Source organism: Pristis pectinata, chromosome 9 (assembly GCF_009764475.1).
Source record: "Pristis pectinata isolate sPriPec2 chromosome 9, sPriPec2.1.pri, whole genome shotgun sequence".
Lineage (NCBI taxonomy): Eukaryota > Metazoa > Chordata > Chondrichthyes > Rhinopristiformes > Pristidae > Pristis > Pristis pectinata.
The window spans coordinates 15,133,911-15,161,045 of NC_067413.1; the positions used below are offsets into that span (position 1 = coordinate 15,133,911).

Consider the following 27,135-nt stretch of genomic DNA (forward strand, 5'->3'; position numbering starts at 1 on the left):
CAAGATCTCTTGCATTCCTGTCACACCATTCTATTTAATACCAGGAAGTTTTATACCTACTTGTTAATTAAATAAAACTATAGCAACATCGTACTGTGTGATCTGGGATATCTGTAACCATAACTGGAACTTTAACTCCAGTCCCAGACACTGAAATGCTCCATTGTTGTGGCTGGCACCTGGTTTTAGTTGTAAGAACTAGAGGTAATCGTCTGCAAATTGAATTGCACCAATTTTTGGTGTGCTAAAAAAATATTGTGAAACTGTGCCATCTTTGCTTTAATAAAGGATTCATTGTTGAAGTGTTCTCTTTGTAGTCGCTTGAGGCGGCCATGGAGATGAAGGCAAATAGGGAAGGAAATTCATATAAAATGGGGGAGGAGGCATGGAGGCAAAATGGCTTGTTTGGAATAAATATCTGCATGAACCCCACTCACTTTCAGAAAAAAAATGGGTGGGAGAATTACACCACTATCTACATTTTAGTTCGGTCGTGTGGTGTCAAGGGCAGACACACATATGAAGAGTACTGATAGAGAAAACAGTTCATTCACTGAGCCATGGAGCAAATCAAACTGGGGGGAATAGGGCAGTGGTTGAGGTGATCTTGAGGGATTGGCAGAGGTATTGGAAGTCTTTTTTCATGATACCAAACTGCTCAGTCAAAAATAAAATCTTAACATTTCTAGAACTGTGTTTCAAGGCTTGTTGATGCCTCTGGAGAAACATCCACACCTGCCCGGTTATACCTGACTTTGGCTGAATGCTACAAAAAGTAGAGGATCCCCAACAGGATGATTTACAGCAAGCTTAAATCCTGTTGCATCAAGCTGCCTTGTCACCTCAGTTTCCAACACTGTCTGCCCATTCTACTGGATGGCTAAGAGTTGAAATGTTTAGACATTCATTGCATGAATAAAGTGACTTCATTTCACAGACCCAGCTTCTCAGATATGAGGTAATTGCTAAATATTTATAGAAGTACATATCAATTATTGTCTTGACGAAGCCACAACAGACAAACCACATGTTCACTGAACAGCTGGGAATGTGATAGCTACTCCTCTTCAGAAAAGTACTTCCTATTTAGGAAGTTCTGCAAGGACACTTAAAAGAAATCATCTGTCTCCTTTGTCTGTTTAACCCTTCTGTGAATTATTTCAGAAGCTATTATGTTGCTTGAACTGACTTTGGCAACCTGACTACTGCTATTTCCTGCTCAGAAGGACTGGAGTCATGTAAAGATGTCAGTCAAAAAGGAAGTCTTGCAATCTGTAAAACAGGTGATTAATTGATATTAGGAGACAAAAATTTAGTGATGACGTTAAGATGACTCCACTGAAACTACACTTATTTAGCAGTCTGGACCAATACAAAAGCCAGGACATTGCCTGAGATTTAGTGTTTCAGTTATGAGGAGAAACTGGATAAGTTGGGTTTGTTTTCCCTGGAGTGGAAGAGGCTGAGAAGAGACTTGATAAAGTTATACAAACTTATGAAGGGTATAGATAGTAGGAACCTTTTCTCCATTGCAGAAGATATACAAAACTAGAATGCATTGGTTTAAGGTAAAGGGTAGGAGGTTTAAAGAGATTTTGAGAAAGAACTTCTTCACCCAGAATGTGGTAGAAATCTTTCTGAGGGGATGGTGGAGGCAGAGATACAACATTTAAGAAATATCTCTATGAGAATTTGAATCACCAAGGCACCTACGGACCAAGTGCTGGAAAATGGGGACACAAAACAAGAGATTCTGCAGATGCTGGAGGAATCTCCAACACACAAAATGCTGGAGGAACTCAGCAGATCAGGGAGCATCTGTGGAGGGAAATAAACAGTCGATGCTTTGGGTCGAGACCCTTCACCAGGATTGGCTGTGGGAAAATGGGATTTGTGTCAATGGGTACTTGAGGAGCAGTATGATCTCAATGGTATAAGGAGTCCGTTTCTGTCACATACACCTCCATGACTTTGCACTTGGTCTAACTGGTACTATTCAACTATTTGAAGGAGTTTGGGGATGTCACAAGTCCCCAGAGAATGCTTACCTTGGTTGCACTATCCAAGATTATTAAATGGACAAGACTTTCCTTCTTCTCGTGGAAGGTGCAGGTATACCTTGGGAAATAACTCCTGTGCTGTGTTCAAGCAAAAATAAATGGAGATCACAGTAAAGCACATTCAAGCACCAAATGATTTAAGTACAATATCTCTAAAGGCTAGGAGGAAGGGATGGGCAATTAAAGCCAAGGATTCCAAAACAATAGAAGGAACATCAATGATCTTAGAAGGCTTTTAAAAGGTAGAAGTGTGTGGTGACAAAGTGTAGTTGTTGCAAGGCATTCCAAAGGGTCAGAGGTCATGGCTAAAGGAACAATGGGCAATCATAAAGCAGAGACAGGAGATACAACTCACAGAGTCAGCTGTGTTGTACCTGGATCTCTCTGAGCTGGAGAATTAAACACAGAAATCCAGGTTGAAACTCCAGTAGAGAGGAAATGCTGTCAGATGCTCTATCAACCAGGTTACATATCAAACCACGTCTGCCTTCTGATTCAAGCAATGCAATCTTGAAGAAGAGTAGGGACGTTATTATATCCTGGACAATACTTAGCCCTTAGTTAACATAACTAACACTAATTAACTGTCATTATTGTTTTGCTGTTTGTGGGAGCTTGCTGTGTGCAGATTAGCTGCTATGTTGCCTTCATTACTTATTGTTTTGCTGTTTGTGGGAGCTTGCTGTGTGCAGATTAGCTGCTATGTTGCCTTCATTACAACAGTGCTACATCATTGTAAAACACTTTGGAATGCAGAGATACTATGAAAGGCATTGCAAATGTAAATCTTTCTTTTAGTCCCTTATCAGAGAACACTAGCTTGCAATGAAGAGATATAAAGCTGCAAAAGTACAGAGAGGTATTAGGGCAAAATGGCAAGTGCTATACCACTGATCCAAAGGAGCTAAAGGTGCCTTTTCCAGGTTAGGGAGAGGTTATGATTTACAGATAAAGTCAGAGAATTGCCATTCAGGTTCAGGTCCTTGTACAATGCTAACCTTTACCACCCCTGTTAATGGGGTAGCACAGCTGGTAGAGCTGCTGCCTCACAGCACCAATGTCCAAGTTCTCTCCATGACTGCATGCGTATCCTCTCAGTGCTCCAGTTTTCTTCCACATCCCAAAAACATGCAGGCTGGTAGGTTAACCGGCCACTGTAAATTGGCCCTACTGTGTAGGTGAGGGGTAGAATCTTGGGGGGGGGGGGGGGGGGGGGATTTGAGGAGAATAGGTTAAAGGGAAAATTATAGGGGGAAGGGGAATGCTCTGAGGGCTGGTCTGGGGAATCAGAGAAATTCAGACAAGTTCTCATTGTAAAATGGGCAGGGTGTTTTACACAGAATTTATAGAATAGACCAGTTTTTAAGCCCAACATGGTTTTGGCACCACCCAATTCCTCTTCAAAAAACCTTACCATCATAACATTTCTATTCCTTTCTTTCCCTTAAATGCATCCAAACATAATCATCTCAACTGTTCGATCTGATTGCAAGATGTACCATTATCATTAAAATACAAACTTACGATTTCTAGACAATTACATACAGATTCAAAATGCATTCATATTAAAACTGTTACATTTCTAGAAAGTAGCAATAAAATGTTTTGTTTTCATAATTTTATTGGTATGTAGTTTAAACTTGGTAAATTACAATATACATTTGTACACATTCATAATGTTTCTGTGCCTTGTCAGTAGTATTGGATTATTCTTCAGAAGCTCACCATTCCTTCCATTGACGTTTGGTTTATCATGCACACAGCTTAAGGACACCATTGAACATTTTTGCTGTTCTGTTTCCATACACTCACTGAACATGAATAAACCCATTGGATATTCTGCTCAGCTCATCACCTCTGGTGAAACGAAGGCTACTCCAAGAATAGCAAGTGGTTCGACACGACAACTCTACTGATGATATGGAAAAGCACACCTACCAATTTTCCATCATCACTCATTATTAGCATTCAACAACTATCAGCATCACCCATTGTACAATTAGATCACATTTCAAGAAACATCAGTACGTACATGAATAATAGAAATTTTTAAAAATGTCAAACAGAAGTAATTTATGTTTCAAGGCGATGGTTCTCTATATGTATAATGGCCCAACCCCATTAAAGGAGTAAATGTCAGTCAGAATATATGGCTTGCAAGCCAGGATTTTCTGTCCAGAAATCTTGATTAGACCTTAAAATATGACAGCCTCTTTTAAAATCACGTTACATGAGAACTGTTTTGAATGGCTTTACACAGTGGGTTTAAAATTGGCTTTTCATCTCTGGGACCAGGTTCAAACCAGGCAAATGGTATGAAAACCTCCTCTGAGTACTGCCTGTAGGGCTCCTTGTGAATTATGCATGAGCCTCCAGCAGAAAACGGCCCCTAAATAAGTATTAATTGATATTGTCATAGAGGACAGTTGTCTGGGCATATGTGGTTGGAAAATCATCTCCCTGACTGGGGTGTGGGGACTGTAGGAGGAAGTGGAGAGAATTTCCATAAAGGTCTCCTGATCTTCAGGAGGTTCCCCTGAAGTAATTGTGAGAAATCATGACAGCACAGGATACTTGCCTTCATTAGGTGGGGCATAGAATTTAAATGCAGGGAGGTTAAAGGGTAATGGTATAAAACATTGGTTAGGTCACAGCTGGAGTATCGTGTGCAGTTTTGGTCACCACACTATAAGAGGACATGATTGCACTGGACATGATGCAGAGGTCCACCAAGATGTTGCCTAGGATGGAGCATTTCAGTCATGAGTCCAGATAGACTGGGTTTGTTTTCATGATCAGAGGAGGCCAAAGGAGATGTGACTGATTTATACAAAATTATGAAGGGCATAGATAGGGTAGATATTAAGAAACTTTTCCCCACAGCACTGGCGTCTAAACCCAGAATGCAATGGTTCAACGAGGTTCAGAGAGGATCTGAGGGAGAATATTTTCACTCGATGGGTGGTTACATTCTGGGAAACACTGGCTGAAGGGGTGGTGGAGGCAGAGACTCTCACAATATTTAACAATTTAGACAAACACATGAATCATTAAACCATACAATGCTGTGGGCCAAGTCCTGGGAAATGGGATCAGTATAGATGGGTACCTGATGGACATGGTGGGCTGAAGGTCCTGTTTCTAAGTTGGATGACTCCATGATTCTATGATAGCAGGTGAGGATGTCTCATCCTCACAAACACAAAACAATCCTTGTTCTCCCGCCGTCTGTTGGCAATACAAATGTGAGCCACTTACAACAGTGAGGCAAGTCCAGGGGCCAAAGTTCCACCCAAAGGTTAAGCAGGCAGAATGAAACCACAGCCCACGTAGAACCATCTCAATTCAAAGAAACAAAAGCTGGGAGGGTGACCAATATTGCCAAATTAACATCCAGGCAATGAAGGTGCTGGATATTATGAGTTTCTTCCCATATAATCACTTCTGGTGTTTCCAGGAATCAGCAGCAAGAAACAACATGAGGAAATTAGGGTTAGCCAAGGGCAGAAGGCATAATTAACCTCTAATTTTTGTGGGCAGTCTGGTTAGGATTAGTGTTAAATTATAGCCTGGTGCCATGCATTCAAACTTCAGGAGCTACATTGAGAGTTATATTCTCAAATGCAGCAGAGGAGACTCTCATACCACCACGATGGTGAAAGGCCAGTGTGGAAGTTCTGATGGTAACTAGTTGTTCTATTTTAAACATTATAGCAAGTAGGCCTTCTGGACCAATACATACCCCTACTGTTGCTGCCATCTTTGCTGATGCAATAAATAATGGACAGATAGTGAGGCTTCATACCTCTATACGAGCTGATCATTTGCAGGTCATTGGGGGTCAGTTTGTCAGATCATGTGATGAATATGAAGGACCCTCTTACCCTCAGGGCCCTCTCAATTAATCCCAACTGTAGTTGTCAGGAATCAGTAAATATGTGAATAAACAGAGGTAGCTTTGCACAGACATTTCAGAAAACACAATGTTAAAAAAAATGGCATCAATAAACATATAAAAGTGGAAATTGTTCTCAAACACAAAAAACATATGGTTTTAAATACATTATAGTTTCTACTGCACTTTTGGCAGTGGAGTTATTACAAATGAGGGTTTTTAATAAACTTTTACTGTAGTGTTAAAAATTAAAGCTATAATTCAACCTTCTAGTGGTAGCTAAATTGGTGTTAGCAAAATGTTCTCTGGACTAATTTATCCAGATCCGGTCACAAGGAGAATTACTTTCCCCCCATTCATTTGACCTTTCCACTTCATTAGTTTTTGAATGGGTCTCTCTCCTCTGCTAGTGTTGGAGATGGGACCCCTTCTCATTTCAAGCACCAAGAGTCCTCAAAGGAAACCAATGTGAGGTATGGCACTGTCAATCTCTAAAGCTACTCTGGCCTATCAGTGGACCCTAGCCTAAACCTCTCTGAAATACTTATTCACAACAGCCATCTTTGTGGCCTTTCAGAGTACTGTTAACTGCTAAATTGAAGGGTGGGTTTGCATTGAACATGCAGGACTGCTAGTGGCAGGGCCATTACTACAGGGCTCTGATCTCCCAAACTCATTTGAAACAGCTATCTGGGAGGCATGAGGGAATCAATTACATGCTAATCCACCGGCATTCTGTTGTGCTATGAACCACTACTGGTTTAGCTTCTTTTCTAGTAACACTGTTCACAGTCTGGATAGAGAACTGAACTCACATATTGCTGATTAAACTCTGAGATTTAATTCTAAAGACTGAAACATGTTCCTTTACCACTGATTCCTGTATGTTTACCCCTCCATAATCAGCATTGAAATTATTCTCCAAAGCATCCTGAGGAACAGACCTACCACTTTGTAAGACTATCTGAATCTTGTCAACCAGTCTTCCAATTCTGATGAACCCACAATGAACAAAGTTCTAATCATAACTACAAAATGTATATGGCAGTGGATAAGAGGAAATTATCTCGATGAGAGATCAGACACTGGTTGCTGCTCATGGAGCCAAGTGCTTTAAGGCACATATGAGATGTTTAATGTGATAACGTCTGCGGCCCATTTTCACCCCATTACTGCATTGCTTCTCAATGGAATGAGAAAGAAAGTACAAAAAGGTATTACCACTTTTTACACTAAATAGACAGCGAATGCTCCCAGCCTCAGAAGTATATATTAAATTAAAGACAGAGACACAAAAGATAGCTAAGGGTGGAATCTGGAGCAGGAAACAAGATGTTAGAGGAACTCAGTGGGTCAGGCAGCATCTGTGGAGGGAAATGGACAGTCAACACTTTGGGATGTGACCCTTCATCTGGACCGAAAGATAGAGGGGAGATAGCCAGGATAAAAAGGTGAAAGGAAGGGGTGGAGCATGAGCTGGCAGGTGATAGGTGGATCCAATTGAGGAGGGTTGATAGGCAGATGGAGAAGGAAAGAGTGGAAATCGCGACTGGAAGGTGGTAGGTGGAGGCAACAAAGGGCTGCAGATGATGGAACCTGATAGCAGAGTTCACCAACTGTCCTATTAAGATTTTGCTAAAAGTTAAAGCAGCATAAAGAATTGTAATTTGGGAGGGTAGATCAGCATAGCTAGTAGAACTGCTGTTGCAGGCTCCAGTGAGAGTTCAATCCAGACTTCTGGTGCTGTTTGTGTGGAGGCTGCACGTTCTCCCTGTGACTGCAAATGGGTTCCTTCCAGGTGCTCTGGTTTCCTCCCATGTCCCAAAGACGTGCAGGCTGGTCAGTTAATTAGCCACTCTATATTGCCACAAATGTGTACACGAGTCATAGAATCTGGGGGCAATTAATGGGACTATGGGGAGAATAAAATGGGATTAGTGTAAAATGGGTGCTTGACAATCAGTGTGGACTCAATGGGTCAAAGGGTCTGTTCCCGTGCTAGTTGACAATGACAACAACATCACCCATGCTTCCATATGATTCAATGGGTAGTTGATCTGGATTTGATGGTTGCAATATAGTAACACCTTAAAAAGTCAACCAACTCTCCAGTGGTGACGTTAGGTCCTGTTAAAATGGATGAACAGCAGGGGCCACATGCATCAGAATCCCCAATTTGCACACTCCCAAAAGCAATTTCAACAAATGACCTGTAATGTGAGTATGCTGCTCCTAACGTGATTACACAATGCATTTTGCCTAAAGAAACAAACGTGCACAGCACAGATCAAGCAGAAGAACATGCAGAGAGAGTTAAATGAGCCACACAGGAGGAAGCTCTTGTGGAGCATTAACACTGCCTATTCCTCCTAAATTGTATGTAGTTCTACATAAACAGGAAGTTTTGTCAGTTGTACAGTATAATTAATGTTTTGACAGTAGAACATGCAAATTATAGGATTTGTTTCGCCTCACTTCTGAAAAGGTGTAGGGTTACTTGCTGCTTTAGTTACTGCGTCATTGATAAGCACTATCCAATGAAGAATAGGCCACGAAACCTCTGCAGCTTGTAGAGTTGAATTTAAAAAAAGCAACCTACCCTACATTTTTTTCCTAGGTGGCTGAGAAATTGATGGAGGCCATTCTCACACAAATACACCCCTGTTTTCCCCCCCGCCCCCCTCAACCCCAACCAAAAAATGTGGTCAATGTTCACAAGTCAGAGAAAGAGCCCAAGAGTCTGCCAGCAACTTTTATGTAGAGACGGGCTCTCTGAACAGCATGGCAGTGTTGAAATGTCCCAGCAATTATGTCAAAGCACCAGAACAATCTAACAAGCTTAACTGTAGACTAATATTTGAACAGGAAGTGATCGTTCAGCCCCTCGATTCTGTTCCACCATTCAATGAGACTGTGGCTGATCTGTGACCCAGCTCCGTACTCAATGGCTCAGGGTGTATGAAGATGATCAGAGTCACTTTAACACAGACTAAGCCAACGATTTATCTTCACACATTGCCCCACTTTCTGCTAATAGCACACCACATCACAGGAGACCAGTTCCTCAGGAGATACCGAATTCCAGCCAAGGCACTAATAGCACATAGTCAACAGGCACTGCCAAATAGAGATTAGGCTCCACAGAGATGCCTTCCTCCATCCTGTCAATCAGCTTCCTGCAGATTTTTTTGTTAAAGAGCACAACAGGGTTTTATTTCCAGCAGATCAGAGGCCTCGTTTGCTTGCAGCGACCACAGCTCGCCTTTCTGTATATACACAGGCTCCAATGAGAACCACGTTTGAAAGTCTGGCCTTCAGCTTGTTGCAAAACAAAATTCCAGGCTGATTTGTAACTCAGCCCAGGGTCATGTTCCGACAGGAATTCCGTTTTAGTGCAGGTGCAGCTATCATCCTCTCTTTATGTAACAATTTCCCGTCTGATCGGATATATGGAATTTGGCACCATTTCCATTTGCTTCAAAATGGCTTCTCTTGAAAAAATAATTACATACTCCTTGTTGATTCTTTGGCTGCTCTCCGTTCTGTGTCCATAAACTTTGCCGGCACAATCATCACCTCCCTATACAACAACACCCCCCCACCCCCCCAAAAGAGAATGCAGAGTAAAACATGGTCAGTTGTATCTGTGCTTTACTCCGACTGTGTGGTCTGCTCAAGTGCCGCGATTGTTTAAAATGCACATTCCTTAAAGACTGTGTCCTTAATGTTTCTGTCTGGTGGGCTGACTTGTTTCTTAAAACACCCCCAGATGAGTTAATGCAAGTTGTTTATTTTAGGTCAGGCACAAACGTTCAACTGATTCCAACCTGCTGAGGTGCTCGAGGAAAAGGAAAAACATCCAAACAGTGAGCACTTTCGTTAGTGCTCTGAACACCCACTGAGTGACGACCCGGTTGCATGAAATGCTTTAATCTGATGAGTAAAATGGTGACTATCGAAAAGATCACCTTCCAATGCAGAACTCTTGCCGGTAACAACAGCCGAAAGCCTTAGACACAAAGGCTCCACCGTAAAGCACCCATTGTTCTCAGAAATCCCAACAGTTACATTCACCACTACTGCTTCACGATTATTTTATGGCCCACCACTCTACAGCAAGTAATCTCACAGTGTTCTGGGTTTAATGACCCATGCTGCATTGGGATTTAAATGGTACAAGTCTAGAATGTATGTGTTAAGGTCCAGGCAGCGCTCTCCTGCAAAGAGGAAAAACACATTGTAAATGATGAAATGTAAATGGCCACATAAAGAAATAAAGTCACTGGAATGGTGCCATACATTCCAAACTGGTAGTTGAACCATCACATTGTGCAGAAAGGTAATAGACCTAACATATGTTTAAGTACCCCAGTGAAAATAAAACCATAGAATTTTCATTTCCTCACCCAGCTCAGGATTATTTTAATGAGCCACCTTGTCTGCTTCCTTGGATGGATGCAGAAGGTCCAGGTCTGGTCTATGCGTGGTCCTGATCCAGAGCAATGCGTCTGACTCTTAATTGCTCTCTCTGAAGTGATCCACTTAAGCTGCTCAGTTGCGCCAGAACTGCCGCAGCAATACCTAATACCTTGGCCATAGGGTTTGCAGGGGTTCGTGACCATGGCTTGCTCAGGGGCAGTTAGGAATGGGCAATAAATGCTGACTTTGTCAGCAATGCCCAGATCCCATGAATGAATAAAAAGTCCAACTCCCCAGTGCACACACTGCCAGGCTTTGCAAAAGGTAGATCTTTTAGGCCTATTTTCACTGCCTATCCCATGGAATCAACCAATTCTGCATTGCTGAAACCCAGGACCAGCTGACTTGGGGGATAGGGAACTGTGATCAATAATTATTCACTGAACAGTAGGGAAATATTTGTAAAAAAAATAATATTGTTAAACATGGTTTCTGCCTTGGAAAATTAACTTTGTAAAGTTCAGAGGGCAGAGATTTACAAGGATTCTGCCAAGGCTGGTGATCTTTAGTTATGAGGAGAGATGGGTTGGGTTGCAGTTATTTTCCTTGGAGTGAACAAGACTGAGGGGAAATTTAATTGAGGTGCATAAAATTCGGAGAGGGCGAGCAGCATGAACAAGACAGACCTGTTCCACTTCACAATAACATGGGGACCTGGATCTAAGTTAATTGATGGAAGGATTCGAAACTTGCAGCAGAGAAAAGAAGCCATTTGGCCTATCCCATCCATGCCAGAATAAAATAAAAGGACATGCTTAGGATAATCCCACATTAACTCTCAGTCTGTAATTCTACTTAAATATGGTAAGGGTTTCCACCTCAACCAACCTTTAAAGCAGTGAGTTCCTGACTGCCCCCACCCCACTTTAATCATTTGGTGACAAAGATTTCCTTCGAATCCTTCCATCTCTGCCCTCTGAACTTTACAAAGTTAATTTTCCAAAGCAGAAGCCATGTTTAACAATATTTTTTAACAAATATTTTGTGGATGAAAAGGTGGAAACGACGCTAATTCATCTCTCATACATTTTAATATTTAAAATAAAATCCTACCGATGTTTCCACCAATTTCGAACAAGTAATGGCTCTGTCCATTGAGGGGCACTGTGGAATTCGTGCTGTGAAAGGAAAAGAAAAGTAGTATTTAATTTGGATTATTTTAAGATTTGAAGTTCTCACTGCCTTTCATGGCACTGGGTTTTTTTTTAAATACCAAACTGACATGAAATTTGCTGCAGATCATTAATTTCTGTTTGTACAATCATTAAATTACATAGAACATAAAACACTACAGCACAGGGAGAGACCCTTCAGCCCACAATGTCTGCACCGAACACGATGCCAAATTAAACTAAATCTCTTCTGCCTGCACACAATCCCTATCCCTCTACTCCATGCATTTTCATGCGGCTTTCTAAAGGCCTCTTAAACAGTACCATTGTATCTGCTACCACAATTACCCCTGGCAGCCTGTCCCAGACACCTACCACTCTCTGTGTACAAAAACTTGCCCTGCAAATCTCCTTTAAACTTTCCCCCCTCACCTTAAATGCACGTCCTCTAGTATTTGACATTTCTACTCTGGGGAAAAAGGATTCTGACTGTCTACCCTATCTACGTCTCTCATAAACTTATAAACTTCCGTCAGGTCTCCCTTCGGCCTCCAGCACTCCAGAGAAAACAATCCAAGTTTGTCCAACCTCTCCTTATAGCTCATACCCTCTAATCCAGGCAGCATCCTGGTAAACCTTTTCTGTGTATCCTTCATATCCTTCCAGTCACGGGGCAACCAGAATTGCATACGATACTCCAAATATGGCCTAACCATAGTCTTATATAGCTGCAACATGACTTCTTTACTCTTATACACAAGGCCCTGACCAATGAAGGCAAGCATGCCATATGCCTGCTTTACCACCCTATCTTCTTGCGTGGCCACTTTCAGCGAGCTATGGACTTGGACCCCAAGATCCCTCTGCACATCAATGCTGTTAAGAGTCTTATCATTAACTGTATAATTTCCCCTTGCATTTGACCTCCTTAAGTGCAGCACCTCACATTTGTTTGTATTAAACTCCGTCTGCTATTTCTCCGTCCATATCTGTAGCTGATTGTTACTTTCTAATTTGCATGCTTCGATTTTTTTTATATACAAAGATCAGGGATGGTTGAGAAGATTTTCCGTAAACCACCTGGGTCATTAAAGGGACTTTTACACTTAGGAAAGGGAGAACAATAATTTAACATGTAAACATTATTTTCACTGTTTATGAACAGCCATACTTCAGTCATTCTGAATTAGAAATCCATTTTATATTATCACCTAAGCAGGCATAAATGTTAGCTTAACACACTTGGCAGCACTCTGGTCTCTGAATCAGGTACCATTCCAGAAATCAATGTGTGACCTCAGCTAACACCTTGGTGTGGTTTATATAGACTGCTGTGTTCTTGGAGCTCCTGACTATTAGGTGAGATATTAAAGCCAGACCCCGCCTGTCTGTCCAGATGGATGGAGAAGAAGCCGTCACAGGCATGATAGGAGAATGACCATCTTCATGCTTCATCTTTCTGTTTGGAGCTGAAGTGCTCTCCTGGTGCATTGCTTAAAATGTGCCCCTCAACCAACATCAAGTGCAGTATAACAGGTCATTTGTTTATCAGAATGTAGTCAAAGGGAGTTCACTTGCTGTAAAGCACCCTGCAAGGTCTTTACCCTGACACGTTTCCAACACATTCTACCACAATTTCATTTCATGCGTGCCACTTTGCCTTATCACTTCTTTCCTAAACATTATTTTCTTTCCCTTGCCTCGGAAAGCTGTGAAGGCCGAATCCTCGAATATATTCAAAGATGAGATCAACAGATTTTTTTAAAAATCAGTAAGGCAATCAAGGTCTAGGTGGATAGGGTGGAAAAGTGGACCGAGGGAGAAGTTGGATCTGCCATGATTTCATTGAATGGTGGAGCAGAATAGAGGGGCTGAAAGGCCTACGCCTATAGCTACTTCTTATAGTCTTGTAATCTCTGAGCAAAAATGTAATCTTCACAAATCAGCCAGAAAAATGAATAAAAGTTTCCTCAGTGACCACTTCATGATCAAGTATCAATTATTCCCTGTCCAACCTGTCATTTATGTTATATGTGTAGCTATCTTTATTTCTTTCCCTGAAGTGTTTCATTTCTTCCTCTTGTGTCCTAATTCCCTGAATACAAACAGACGTAGAACATTACAGCACTGTACAGGCCCTTCAGCCCACGATGTTGTGCCAACATCTTATCCTGCTTTAAGATCTATCTAACCCTTCCCTCCCACATAGCCCTCCATTTTCCTATCATTCATGTGCCTATCTAAGAGTCTCTTAAATGTCCCTGATGTATCTGCTCCCACAACATCTGCCAGCAGTGCGTTCCATGCACCCACCACTCTCTGTGTGAAAAAACTTGCCTCAGACTACCCCGCATACTTTCCTCCATTCACCTTAAAATTATGCCCCTCATATTAGCCTTTTTCACCCTAGGAAAAAGTCTCTGACTGTCCAGTCGATCTATGCCTCTTATCATCTTGTACACCTCTATCAAGTCACCTCTCATCCTCCTTCTCTCCCAAGACAAAAGCCCTAGCTCGCTCAACCTATCCTCATAAGACATGCTCTCCAATCCAGACAACATTTTGGTAAATGTCCTCCACACCCTCTGTAAAGCTTCCATAATCCTTCCTATAATGAGGCGACCAGAACTGAACACAATACTCCAAGTGTGGTCTAACCACAATTTTATAGAGCTGCAACATTACCTCGTGGCTCTTGAACTCAATCCCGAATAATGAAGGCTAACACACTATATGCCTTCTTAATGACCCTATTAACCTGCGCAGAAACCTTGAGGGATCTATGGACCTAGACCCCAAGATCCCTCTGTTCCTTCACACTGCTAAGAATCCTGCCATTAGCCTTGTATTCTGCCTTCAAATTCGATCTTCTAAAGTGTATCACTGCACACTTTTCCAGGTTGAAGTCCATCTGCCAATTCTCAGCCCAGCTCTGCATCCTATCAATGTCCTGTTGTAATCTACAGCAACCTTCTACACTATCCACACCACCACAAACCTTCATGTCATCTGCAAACTTACTAACCCACCCTTCCACATCCATATCCAAGTCATTTATAAAAATCACAAGCCAAGTATATTTCTATGAATCCTGGCAACAACCCCCACGCCACCCCCCCCACTACACCATGTATCTCCCTCTGTGACCATGGAGCAGGAATCACTGATACCAGTCTGGGGCAGGAAGGGTGAACATCCCCCCACCCCCCTTTGCTACCCCAGTTCACTGAGTCTAATCACAATGCCCTCATTGTTGCCTCCACTGAGATCACTACAGACCACGCTGAACAGAACCTAGCCTCATGACAATTGGGCTCACAGCTGTTAGCTGTGAAATTCAACAAGCCAGTAATTGGAAATGTTTTTATAACTGATTAACAGAGAATATAAATAGGCAGCTTGCTCAGGATGCAAAACAAAGGTGGTTGGGTAACCAGGTAGCAAGAGAGTGAATTATTTTATGTCATTTCTGTCAATTAATATTGCAACAACAGCAATACATCTACTGTTCAGGAGCTAAGTAGATCTTGCACTGAAAACACTGCATGCGCTTACATGCAGTAATTATCCTTCAGCCATCCAAATGCAAAATAAAACACTGCTGGAGGAACTCAGTCTGTCAAGCAGCACCTGTGAGAGGAAAGGACTCCAGCAGATTGTTTGTTGCTCCACATTCCAGCATCTGCAGTCTCCTGTGTTTACAAAATAAAACTGCAGGTGCTTGAGATCCAAATTAAAAACAAAAAAATATTGGAAATACTCAGCAAGCTAGGCAGCATCTGTGGTGAGAGAAACAAAGTTAACATTTCATGTTGATGAACTTTCATCAGAACTGGGAAAAGCACGAATTTCAGAGAGGGGGTGGGGAAGGAGAGAACAAAGGGAATATCTGCGATAGGGTGGAGGCCAAAAAAAGAGATTGAATGATGCAAATGGAGGTGCTGGCTGAAGGCCTGTTGAACACAGCTGCTCTGTCTGGAGGTGTAAAGAGAGGGAAGACAATGAAGGCGGAGAAGGAAGAAAGCAAACAACGCCGGAGATACAAACCCACTGCAGTTGCTGGAAGTCAGAGGTATAAGAGAATGCTGGAAATATCCAGCAAGTCATGCAGCATCTGTGGAGAGAGGAAAACCATGTTGATGTTAACCCATTGATGGCCCCTCATTAGGAGTGACCATTTCTGATGCAAAATAGAAAGGTTCATTACCTGAGATTATTGAATTCAGTGTTGAGACCTCAGGGCTATAATGTACCCAGATGGAAGATGAGATGTTGTCCTTTGAGCTTGCATTACCTTGAAGAACAGCACTCCATCTTCCACATTACATCAGGAATCAACATTAAACTCAAAGACTTTGGATAACCAACCTTTCCAGTTGGTGTCAGAACTGACCAGTTCTGATGAAAAGGCCACGATTCTGTAGGGTTAATGTAGTTCACCTCTCTCCACCTACGTTGCCTGACAGGTGGAGATTTCCAGCAACCGCTGGGTTCTGTACCGCACAGATCCAGCACTGTTATTTTCTCTCTCCTCTGTCCTTATTCATCTGTTTATACCTCTTCCAGGGGGATCAGCGGTAATTAACAAGCCTTCAGTACACTCTCAGAGCCAGCACCAGTACCGTTATGCATAGTCTCTCCTGGTCTCCACACCACAATTCAGTCTCTCCTGGTCTCCACACCACAATTCAGTCTCTCCTGGTCTCCACACCACCACAGATATTCTCTTTGTTCTCTTCACCTCTCCCATTTTCTGCAACTTAAAACATGTTTAGTCACAGAGAGATACAGCATGGAAACAGGCCCTTTAGTTCACCGGGTCCACACTGACCATCAACCACCCATTTACACCAATCCTACATTCGAACCATTTTCTATTCTCCCCACATTCTCATCATCTCCCCCAGATTCTACACTCACTTACACAGAAGGGGAAATTTACAGTGGTAATTAACCAACTAACCTGCACATCTTTGGGATGTGGGAGGAAACCCACGCAGTCACAGGGAGAACATGCAAACTCCACACAGACAGCACCAGAGGTCAGGACTGAAACAGTGTCCCTGGTACTGTGAGGCAGTGACACCACTAACTTCACCACTATGCTCATTTTCAAAACTTTTCTAGTTCTGATGATAGGTCATCAACCTGAAATCATAATTCAGTTTCTTTCTCCACAGATACACCTGACCTGCTGAGAATTTCCAGCACTTTGTCTTTAATTCTCCTTCGACATTACTTAAATTGAGAATGAATTCTCCTTTCTACCAATTATATTAAATTGGCAAAATTTCATTTGCAATCATGTTGATTTTCCTTCTTCCTTGTATTCCTTGACTGAGAAAGGCCAAAGAGGTTTTGATAATACTATTCCCTTTGACACATGAGGAAATAACCAGAGATCATAGATTTAAAATTGGCGTTCTATTGCAAAGTCTTGGACTTGAAATGCTAATTCTGTTTCTCGTTCCACAGATGCTACCTGACTTGCTGATTGGTTTTTCTGTTTTTATTTCAGGTTTCCAACATCCGCCATTTTCACTTAAAATTAATAGGAAAAGTGCAAAAGAAGAGCTGAGTAAATATCTTCTCATTCAACACATTATTGGGATTTGGAAGATTTTCCATTCCTGCAAGAACTCACCTGTTCTCACAGTGAAACCTGGCCAAAATATCACTTGCTTTTGTCTCACTGTCCAGCTGAATGGCCATGGAAACCTTTGAGAGCTTTGTGGCATAAACACGAATAACTCCCTCTGGTATGTCCAACTGCAGAGAAAGAGAATATTACATTTTATGTCAAACATCAACATGTATTCCAATAAGGAATGCTTGTTTATACTGTGTCCTTTATGTAAACCAACAGGTTTCAATTCTGGTTATATTTATTTAATTATTACCATTCCAATTTTGCCTTAACAACTTGCAATTGATTGAAGAATATGAATGTAGAGATAATGCTAAATCTGTGGCATAGAGGAAGACCAAAGCTCTGACATCAACAAGGTTAAGCAAGATCTCAATATAATGTCTGGGGAAGCTGGATCAAGGCTGGTGGAGTCATTGGAGAGAGCCTTCAGAGAACCAAGGCTGAGGCAAGCAGGTGAGCCAGGAATCAGGGAGCTCCAACCTCCATTTGATGAGTGGACCCACACTGTGATGGGAAAGCTCGTTGCTAGTGCTTAGAGAAGTAATTCCACGCCATTGCAAAGCAAAGCACCGGCAAATGAATAACTTTGAATCACTTCCTGCCATCGATCAAAATGATGGATGCCATTTTGGTCTGCAGATTAAGAACAATTCTGAGAACCTCACTTCAGGAAAAGTGTAATGGTCTAGGTGGGGGTAGAGAAGAGTTTTTATAAGGAGCTTACCACAGGTAGGGAACCTTGATTATGAGGAGAGGTTGGGAAAATTAAAATTGTTCTCCTTGAAAAGGCCAAAGGTGATCTCCAAGGATGAGTTTGAATAGAATGCCATTTCTTTTAGCACATGAGGGAATAACCAGAGATCATAGACTTAAAATAACTGGAAAACGACTTAGAGGAGAGATGAGAAGACATGCTCTCATTCAGAATGTCGAGATGTTGGAAGTGATTCCATAACTAACTTTAACATGAAGCAAAGCAGGTGCTTGAGGATTCCTAAACAAGGACTGATTTTTTTCTAAGGGCCAGCACATCCATGATGGTTGAATGGCCTCCATCAGTGCCCTGAGTTTCAATGATGGAAGAAAGAGGAATACAAGCATCGAAGTTTACCTTAAAGCTGTGCCCCAGAGCACTAGAGCACAAGTTCACACCTGCCACGTCCCACATGGCAGGCTCCTGGTTTCGATTTCGACCTCGGGGAGAGCTTCCAGATGGGGGTGAGCAGTTTCCCTTGAAGGCAGGAGGGAAAAAAAATGAAGGAGGAGTCAGCCACGTCACTCTTGTCCGTCTCCTGCTCTCACTTTCATTCATCTTCCGCACCTGGGCTATCATAAAGGAAGGAATCTGGGTAAGATAAGAGAAAAGCGAGAGTTATTGACAATGAAACATATTAGCCAAGACTTTTCCTCTCAGAGTAACAGTGAGACTATACTCAACACACACAATTATTTCTGTGCAAACAGTGTTGTAGCTTCAAGTAACTGCAAATATAAAGGTTGCAGCACAAGTACCACCGTTCTACTGTTACCTTCATAAAAATTGCATCTCACTCTCTGCCTCTCATCTCTGAGTGGCATGAAGATCCCAATTTGTGTTGTTGGAGATGAACCCAAATATCCTATCGTTCATTAGCCCAAACAGTCTGTTAGCAGTCTGATAAATTACTGCCAGTCAACATCTAGCACTGAAATGAATCATCATAAATAAGGAGTCTCCTTCCTTCAGGCTTTAAATGTTGGAGATTTTAAACATGTAAAATATAAATAAAATTATGGCATAACCATTCTCTTCCCTCTGTTTCTCTTTCTGTATCTAATTTGACATTGAATTCACATACTTTAACCTATACCTCTTTCTGAAGCGTTGCATTATTTATTTTATCATCTTTATATCTGATTAGGTGAGGAGATGCAAATTCCTTATAATTGTTAGTAAAGATCCAGATGTTTTGTTTTCCCCAAGGCTAAACGATCAGCATGAACATTCTGAAATGTCTAAGTAAATAATGTTAAACACCTGAATAGACAAGGGAAAGTCCAACTAACATGAATTCAATGCCCTGGAACAGCCATTATATGGCACTGCGTAAAGACTCCACTAAATCAGAGAGTGAATTGAGGCCAAAGTAAACAAGAGGTTACTTATAGCACTACAGCACCCTGGATGGTGATTGTATTATGAAAAGAATTTAATTAGCAAATAACCATCTGAGGTTTAAGTTCAAGCACATTGCAGGTATTAGAACAGTTTCCCAACACTCGACTATACTCCGTAATGATAAAAGTCTTCAAACCTCTTTAGAAACCAGGCAGAATGATGGTGATCAAGACTTTTAAAATTGTAATGCAATTGAAGGGATCATGCCCAGTGCTTTATAGAAAGTCTCAACCATGTCTTTTAATATCAACCTCAGCAGAATAGCCTTTGTAATATCATGGTAATCGAACACAACCAGCTTCTCTGAATGGGATTAAATAACTGGTGCTAGACCTAGTTTAATCTTGTAGTTAGTGCCTAAACTTAACTATCTCGACTAACTCACTGACCGTTGGTCAACAGGACTTTCATTATTTTTCTCTGAAGTGAAATTGGACCCATTGTCTTGATAGGAAAGAACCATGTACCTTCCAGCCACTAATAAAAATGCACATTCTAAATTGGACACAATCTGAAAAGTCTATGCAATCTTGCTCTGCAATCAGGGTCAATGATTTACTTGAGAGGTTTAGAGGAACAGCTTGGAGTCTCCAGTAATCCTGGAAGAAAAATCATCACCTACACCAATGAAAATAGTGGATTATTTTTTCATTTTCTTTGGACACTTTTTTTTAAATCAATGATTACATTGTTGGAGGTAGGTAAAAGGGCTGTTTGATCGGGTAAGACTATTGGAAGCAGGACTCAACACCTCAAAATTTTGAGTTGCAACATCGGATGGAGATATTCCTGGAAGCATCACCTAGCATCCCACTACCAACAACCCCACACACACTTTCCAGCAATTTGCTGCTCAACCTGTCAAATCTCATGGCTCAGTACAATATTGCACATTCAGAAAGTACACAGGCTTATTGGTTGATTAGAGAAGTTCTCACAGCCGACAGACTTTATTCCATTTACTCAATATCTTAACATTCAATAAGCAAAATTGTTCAAATAAGATAAAGATCTTTACTAGTCACATGTACATTGAAACACACAGTCAAATACATCTTTTGCAATAGAGTGTTCTGGGGGGAGCCCGCAGGTGTCGCCACGCTTCCGGCACCAACATAGCATGCCCACAACTTCCTAACCAGTATGTCTTTGGAATGTGGGAGGAAACCAGAGCACCCGGAGGAAACCCACGTAGACACGGGGAGAACGTGCAAACTCCTTACAGACAGTGGCCAGAATTGAACCCAGGTCTCTGGCGCTGTAAAACGTTACGCTAACCACTACACTAGCATTCCTTTTTATTAAAAAGCTCTTTATTTTATTGGCACTATAATTTTTCTCTTGATAGGTTACAACAAAGCAACCTACATCAGGTGTACATCCAATCTGACCTGCCAACCCCAAATTTTTGATTTTCTATTCAAATTCTCAGTTGACATGAAAAATGTGCACCCAATGTGCTGGGTGCTGTAAGTTCACATACCGTCCATAGGATGTCCTGGTATTTGATAAGTAACTGGACGATATTGGCTGCTTTGGTGGCTGCCTCTGCTTCTTGATGGTTTCCAGTTCTCCCTTTACACATGAAGAGGTTTGGTGCAACAATCATGGAGACATTCCACAGGCTCATTCTGTTTTTGGCTTCATTAGCTACAACTTTGCTGAGAAATTCCAAGAAAGCCTGGAGTTTTGGGGTGGAATTGAGGGGAGAAGAGATTCAGACCAGTTGCCACAGACCTTCTTTACCCCCCACATTTCACTTTTTGTTCATCTCACTTAAGAATGAATGACTCATTTTCACCAACTCATCCTTTTGGAGAATTTGGAATCCTAAGGCATCTGGGTCCCACACTGCTCTCACCACTAATAGGCAATGCAGAGGGAGCATATCTTACACAGCTATTTATTGTATCAAACTATATACTACAGTTAAAGAATAAACTGTGCAAATTAGCCATGTAATGATATAGGAATGTTAATATGGGTGTAAGTATAGGTTAATGTAAAATCCTCCCTCCACAAACCTCACCACATAGAATTTTCCAATCATAATTTCACTCTACTTTCTAATACTGCACTGCTTTTCAATCCACCCTGTTAACCAACCCCATGAATTTTCTTAAAAACGCTGATATAACGATTGTAGACTATTCTCCATGTAGTCTGGTAGAACCTGCAGTTTCCAAAAATATCAATCTGATTAGGCATGAAGTGAAAACTTCAGCACATTGGGGTTGCTGCTGCTGAAATGAGGTGAAAGATGATGTACGGAAACCCCAGGTCCTTTCACATTGTCAATACTCCGATATTGGGCTGCACAGGTCTCTCACCTCAAATACCAGCCACAATCCCAAGGCAAAATACACCAACCAAATAAGCAGCAGTGTCACTTAGGAACTATCTGTGGGGTGATTCCGTTAGCAATAATGGAAAATATAAACATTTTATCACTGGCCTCTCACACAAAATATCATGCTAGTAGAAAATTGTTATCAACAAAACTAAAAACATACAGAGATACATTTCAAAGATATCAGAGGCCGAATTGAAACATTACTCTAACCTTGAGGATTGTGTGTATCTGGGCTGTAGCTAATTTCAAGTATATCTAATCTATAGCAAACTTATGTATCAGACCTCATGTACATCTAATGTATATCTTATGTACATCTTATACATATAATGTATAAACTTAATGTATATCCCATTTTCTTTTCATATAATTTCAAACATACACAGTATCATGAATATAGATTTGTGCATAAATATTATTATTTATATCTACAATTTGAATGTCAGATATGCTCAGCGTGAGATTCACACAAGTTCAGAGGCACTCATGTATACTTTGAACATCAGGGATACCTTAATGGTGTCTCTATTGGGATCAGGCAGCAACATGATGATAAGGTGTAGAGCCTGTAACTGCAGCTTCGTCTGTGAGATATCTGAAACCAAACCAAGCCAAATGTTAAACTGTAGAATGCTATCTCATTGCAACTCTCAGATTGTTCCTTCGGAGTGACATTAAGCAAAGCCCAATCTGCCCTCTTTAAGCCCGCAAAAGCCTCCCTGGCATTTTGAAGAAGAGCCGGAGCATTCACCCGTCTCGCAAACAACAGTTAAGAGTAGATCATTGTGACCACTATCCGATTGGTTGTGGGAGCTTGCTGTGTGCCAATTAGTTCTCATTTCCCTTATTACAATAGTGACTACATTTTAAATTAATCTGACAGGCTGCAAGGTGCTTTGTGGGCTCAGGAAAGGCTCTGTACAAACTGTCAATAAAATCTGCACAAACTGTAGCTTGCTTTACTTCTGACATAATAGGAAATTTCAGAATAGCCATGTTACCCAACTTTCAGTCAGTACCACATCTGATTGTTTTCCACAGATAACATTACACAGTACCATTGATAAATTAGTTTTATTCATACTTAAATACTTGCTCATTGAATCATTGCATACTACCGGTGCATATTGATTTTGTAAGTGTTATTTGAATCTTCATTAATTTTTCATTTGGTGTGTAAATTTGGGAGGACTAAGTTCTTCAGGATAAAAAAAAATGATTTACAACTTTGTTGTAAATTTTGATGTAAGACTTTGTTGTAGGTCTGTTCACTTTTAAGTTTGTTCTCAAGATGTGTGGAGGGAGGTGGTGGTGGTGATTGGGTGGGGGTAGAATACACTGACCTGAAAACTCAGACCAATCAGTGGAACTGAATCCACTTTGTGGTAGTGGCTGCTGGTCATTTCTTTTGATGTTGCTTGTGGGAGTTTGCAGTCCATGGACTGGTTGTCTGGTTTGCTACATTACTGCAGTCACTGAACTTCCACAGTCCTCTTTCTGTCGTAAGATGTTTTGTGGCAATAATAGAATTTTAGACAGAGACATTGCATGCTACCAAACAAGGACATCTCCCTTAGCCTTTGCCTCCAGCTAACAGACACCAGGAATAGAATGAAAACAGCAAAGACTAACGTGCCCACTACTTTACACTGGTAAGGAGTCTGAATACCATTGGAAGGGTAGACACACGTACAAAAATACAAGAGGATAGGAATACAGGTAAAGAAATTTAAAACTTGTCCGTGTTGCTCCAAAGTCTTACATTGCACAGCTACGAAAGCAGGCAGATACTCGGCCGTGAGCAATGGGTAGGGCAGTTCTCGAATGAAGGTCTTTAATAAGCATGCTACATCATTATGGTGAACTTGTTCCCAGTCAAAGGAGTCGTAAAACTTTGCCTCCAGCTCTTGGCGATAATTCTGTGGATAAAAATAACATCAACTCAAATCCTGCATTTCAGCCTACATTTATTCTGTTAACAATACAGAAAGTTACTGTACTAATAACAAAAGCTGAACTCACTAAAGAACAAGAGGTAACCTTACAAGAGGGAAGTAAAAATGGTTCCTCTCCCTGGTTAAAAAGAATCAAAAGGAGGTGATCCCTTTAGCAACCCTTGAGGCGTAGAGCAGCCAGGATCTAACTGTATGGTGGACTTGAGGACCTAAATGGCCATCTCTTTAAATGTTCTTCATGTACCTGTCATCTCCTGCTGTCAACTTCCCTCCTGTATAAGACTTTCAAAAATCTTTTATAAACTCTGTCACAGTAATAGAGGAAACCTTAATTTTGCCATAAGGATACCTTATAAAAGTCAAATATATTTTGTATTAATTATCTTCTCCTCAGTAATAGGTCATCATCAATGTAATCCTAAAATAAATATTCCAATAACTTAAAATCCTTACCATTCAAGAAATAGAAAATTCCAAACAAGAGATTTCACTTTAATCAATTATATTGGTCTTTAATTTCGTAAATGACAGGATGCGCTATATGGTTAATCTCTTGCCTACTTTGCAGAGTTAAATATTTATTCCTGAGGTGGTCAAGTCCCATTAAATATTTAATCAGGAAGCAATTGGTGAAATAACTTTGGGTTTTAGTATTTGGATGAAGACTTCAAAGTGTCCATTCCTCCTGAGCATTTGATGATTGGAGGAATGTTATGCGGGGCCCCTGGTGAGTGAGTGAGCTCAGGATGTTTTAGAATGCCAAATGAAAATTGGCCAGGAAGACAAGACTCAAGTGAGGGTCCTCAAGTGACCTCTGGAGGCTGAATGCATTTCAGAGATTTGGCCACATTTGCTAAAGGGATTGCATTAAAGGTTGCTGAGACAAGTAATAGATTAGAAAAGTGAATAATTGGGGTAGAAATCCTAAAGCAAGGAATCTTGTTAAGTTTCTTCACAATAATCAAAAGGTGTATCACCTTTTCTTGCATTACCTTCATCGTAAATTTAACAACCAGACATAAATGGTAGCAATTTTGATGGATGTGGGAACCACAGCAGATAATGGGAACAGTACGACAACAGTCAGCTGCTCTAGCCTATTCTACTGTTCAGTTGAATCAAGGCTGTTCTGTTTACCCACCATTGTTTCATATCCATTAATATCCATCACTCATTCAAAGCTACAAATCTCAGACTCGATGTTCAATTGGCCCAGAGTCAACCACCTTCCGGGAGAGTTTGAAATTGACACTATTCTTTGCGTGAAAAAGTGCTTACTGATTTTAATCCTAAATGCCTAGCTCTTATTTTGTTTGGATTTCTCTGCTGGAGGAAATAGATTTTCTGTAAATATCCTTTTAACTATGTTTATAACTTTAAAGAACACAATTAAATCTCCTTGCATATTTCTAGAATGAAGCCAATTTTATGAGCCTCTTTTTATTTAACCCTTAAAACCACCCTTGCCCTGTATTATCTTGAAGAATCTCTACTGTGCCTTCTTTAAACCAACATATCATTCAGGAGTAGTAGCAAAAATTGACTGGTTAAACTCTACAACTACAAAAGCATTACTCCCTCACTTTTAAATTCTTAACCTCTTGAAATAAAGACCAATTTGCCTTCCAGATATGTTTTTCTACCTGTGTACTAGCGCTGTTGATTTGCTCAGACAGACACCCAAATCCTTGTGCTCCACACAATTCATAGTTTTCCAGAAGTAGAAGAGATCAGTTTCTCAAGAGGTAGAATGGAAATGGTGGAGGGAGCAAGTGATGGAGTTAATGGATTGGTTAGTTAGTTAGTTAGTTGAAGGAGAGAGTAGAACTATGGAAGAAGGTTAATAATGAAAGGATGTGAGGCAAGGATGGATTGGCCTTCATTAAGGAAGACTTGGATGAGGCAGAGGCAGAAGAACAATCATTTCCTGAGGTCTTTGTGTGAGAGATGAAAAAGGGGTGCATGGTGGGGGAGCTAATTTTCTCCAAAAACAAAAAGCACTTTATTAGACAGTGCCAATAATTAAATATAATCACCAGACACCCATTGTATTGGGAAGGTTTTGATCTCTTTCAGGCAGATGCAACCTGAACATTGTTTGGAATTCAGAGTTGCACTCAGGAGAGCAGCAAACCCTTCCAAATGTGGCAGTGCATGGCCAAGGTCAAGGAGATTTTAACCCCTGGGTCTCAACCCAAGTCCAGTGAGGCTGTGGCCCAAACTATCAGCCAGGAGTCTGACTTAGGTAAGGTGGATGGTAGCAGCCTTTTCCCCAGGGTAGGGGAGTCCAAAACTAGGGGACATAGATAAGATTTCTTTATTAGTCACATGTACATCGAAAAACACAGTGAAATGCATCTTTTGCGTAAAGTGTTCTGGGGGCAGCCCGCAGGTGTCTCCACGCTTTCGGCGCCAACATAGCATGCCCACAACTTCCTAACCCGTACGTCTTTGGAATGTGGGAGGAAACCAGAGCACCCGGAGGAAACCCACGCAGACACAGGGAGAATGTACAAACTCCTTACAAACAGCGGCCAGAATTGAACCGAGGTCACTGGCGCTGTAAAGCGTTACGCTAACCTCTACACTACCGTGCCTTAAGGTGAGAAGGGAAAGATTTAAAAGGGACTTGAGGGGCAACTTTTTCCACGCAGAGGGTGGTGAGTATATGGAATGAGCTGCCAGAGGAAGTGGTTGAGGCAGGTACAATAGTATCATTGAAGAAGCACTTGGATGGGTACATGCAGGGGAGGGGCTTAGAGGGATATGGGCTGAACGCAGGAAATTGGGGCTAGATGGGTGGGCACCATGGTGTGGATTCATTGGGCCTGTACCTGTACTGTGTTTCTTTATGACTATGAGTCATGGGGGAGGATATCAATGGCCGCTGACTCACCAGGAAGGGCCTGTGGTTGCAGGACGTGGGAAACCATGGGGTGCAGTGGGAGAGGAAGTTTAAACCGGTCTGAAGAGCTTTCATGTTCCTCCTGACAAGCCCTGTTCCCAAAGCCAGGAACCCATTTCTACTACATTGAAGGGAAAGCCTGGTGTCTTTTTAGCAAAGTGCACCGGTTGGACCATCATCAAAACTTGCTCTACAGATTTAGAGGATGCTGCTAGTTTCCAACAGATATCCTTCCTCCCTCCCCTAAATATCACTACCTGAGGAGAAAAGATCAGGACCTGCACAGGTAGGACATAATGGGCCAAATGGCCTCCTCTGTGCCATATATTTTCAGGATTCTGTAAGGTCCCGCAGACAAATTTACATGCCTGTCCATCTGTTTGGTTCCTGCTGATCTCTCTATGATACTTGAGACCGGGCTGGGATCCCACTAGAAGGCGAAGCACAATGAATGTTTTACCGAGAGACCACGATGGATTGGGTGTGAATTTTCCAGATTCCTTTAGTTCCTTGGCTCTTTAGACTACAGCATATTTGGTACACATGCAACTTGCAGTCTTCCAATGTA

The 27,135-nt window shown here is 41.4% G+C and overlaps 1 protein-coding gene across 5 annotated transcripts in view; it reads right to left on the reverse strand.

Moving 5' to 3' along the window:
• Positions 1–3,698: 3,698 nt before the first annotated feature.
• Positions 3,699–27,135, reverse strand: part of arhgap28 (Rho GTPase activating protein 28) — a 182,307-nt gene continuing 158,870 nt past the window's right edge. For all 5 annotated transcript variants that reach the window (XM_052023584.1, XM_052023583.1, XM_052023585.1 and 2 more), the window contains 7 exons: positions 23,470–23,626; positions 22,220–22,302; positions 20,838–21,035; positions 18,308–18,541; positions 17,191–17,315; positions 11,488–11,552; positions 3,699–10,172 (listed from right to left, as the gene is read on the reverse strand). In XM_052023584.1, coding sequence (XP_051879544.1) covers positions 10,081–10,172; positions 11,488–11,552; positions 17,191–17,315; positions 18,308–18,541; positions 20,838–21,035; positions 22,220–22,302; positions 23,470–23,626 — 954 coding nt within the window. In that variant the 3' untranslated portion in view covers positions 3,699–10,080. The remainder of the gene's footprint in view (positions 10,173–11,487; positions 11,553–17,190; positions 17,316–18,307; positions 18,542–20,837; positions 21,036–22,219; positions 22,303–23,469; positions 23,627–27,135) is intronic.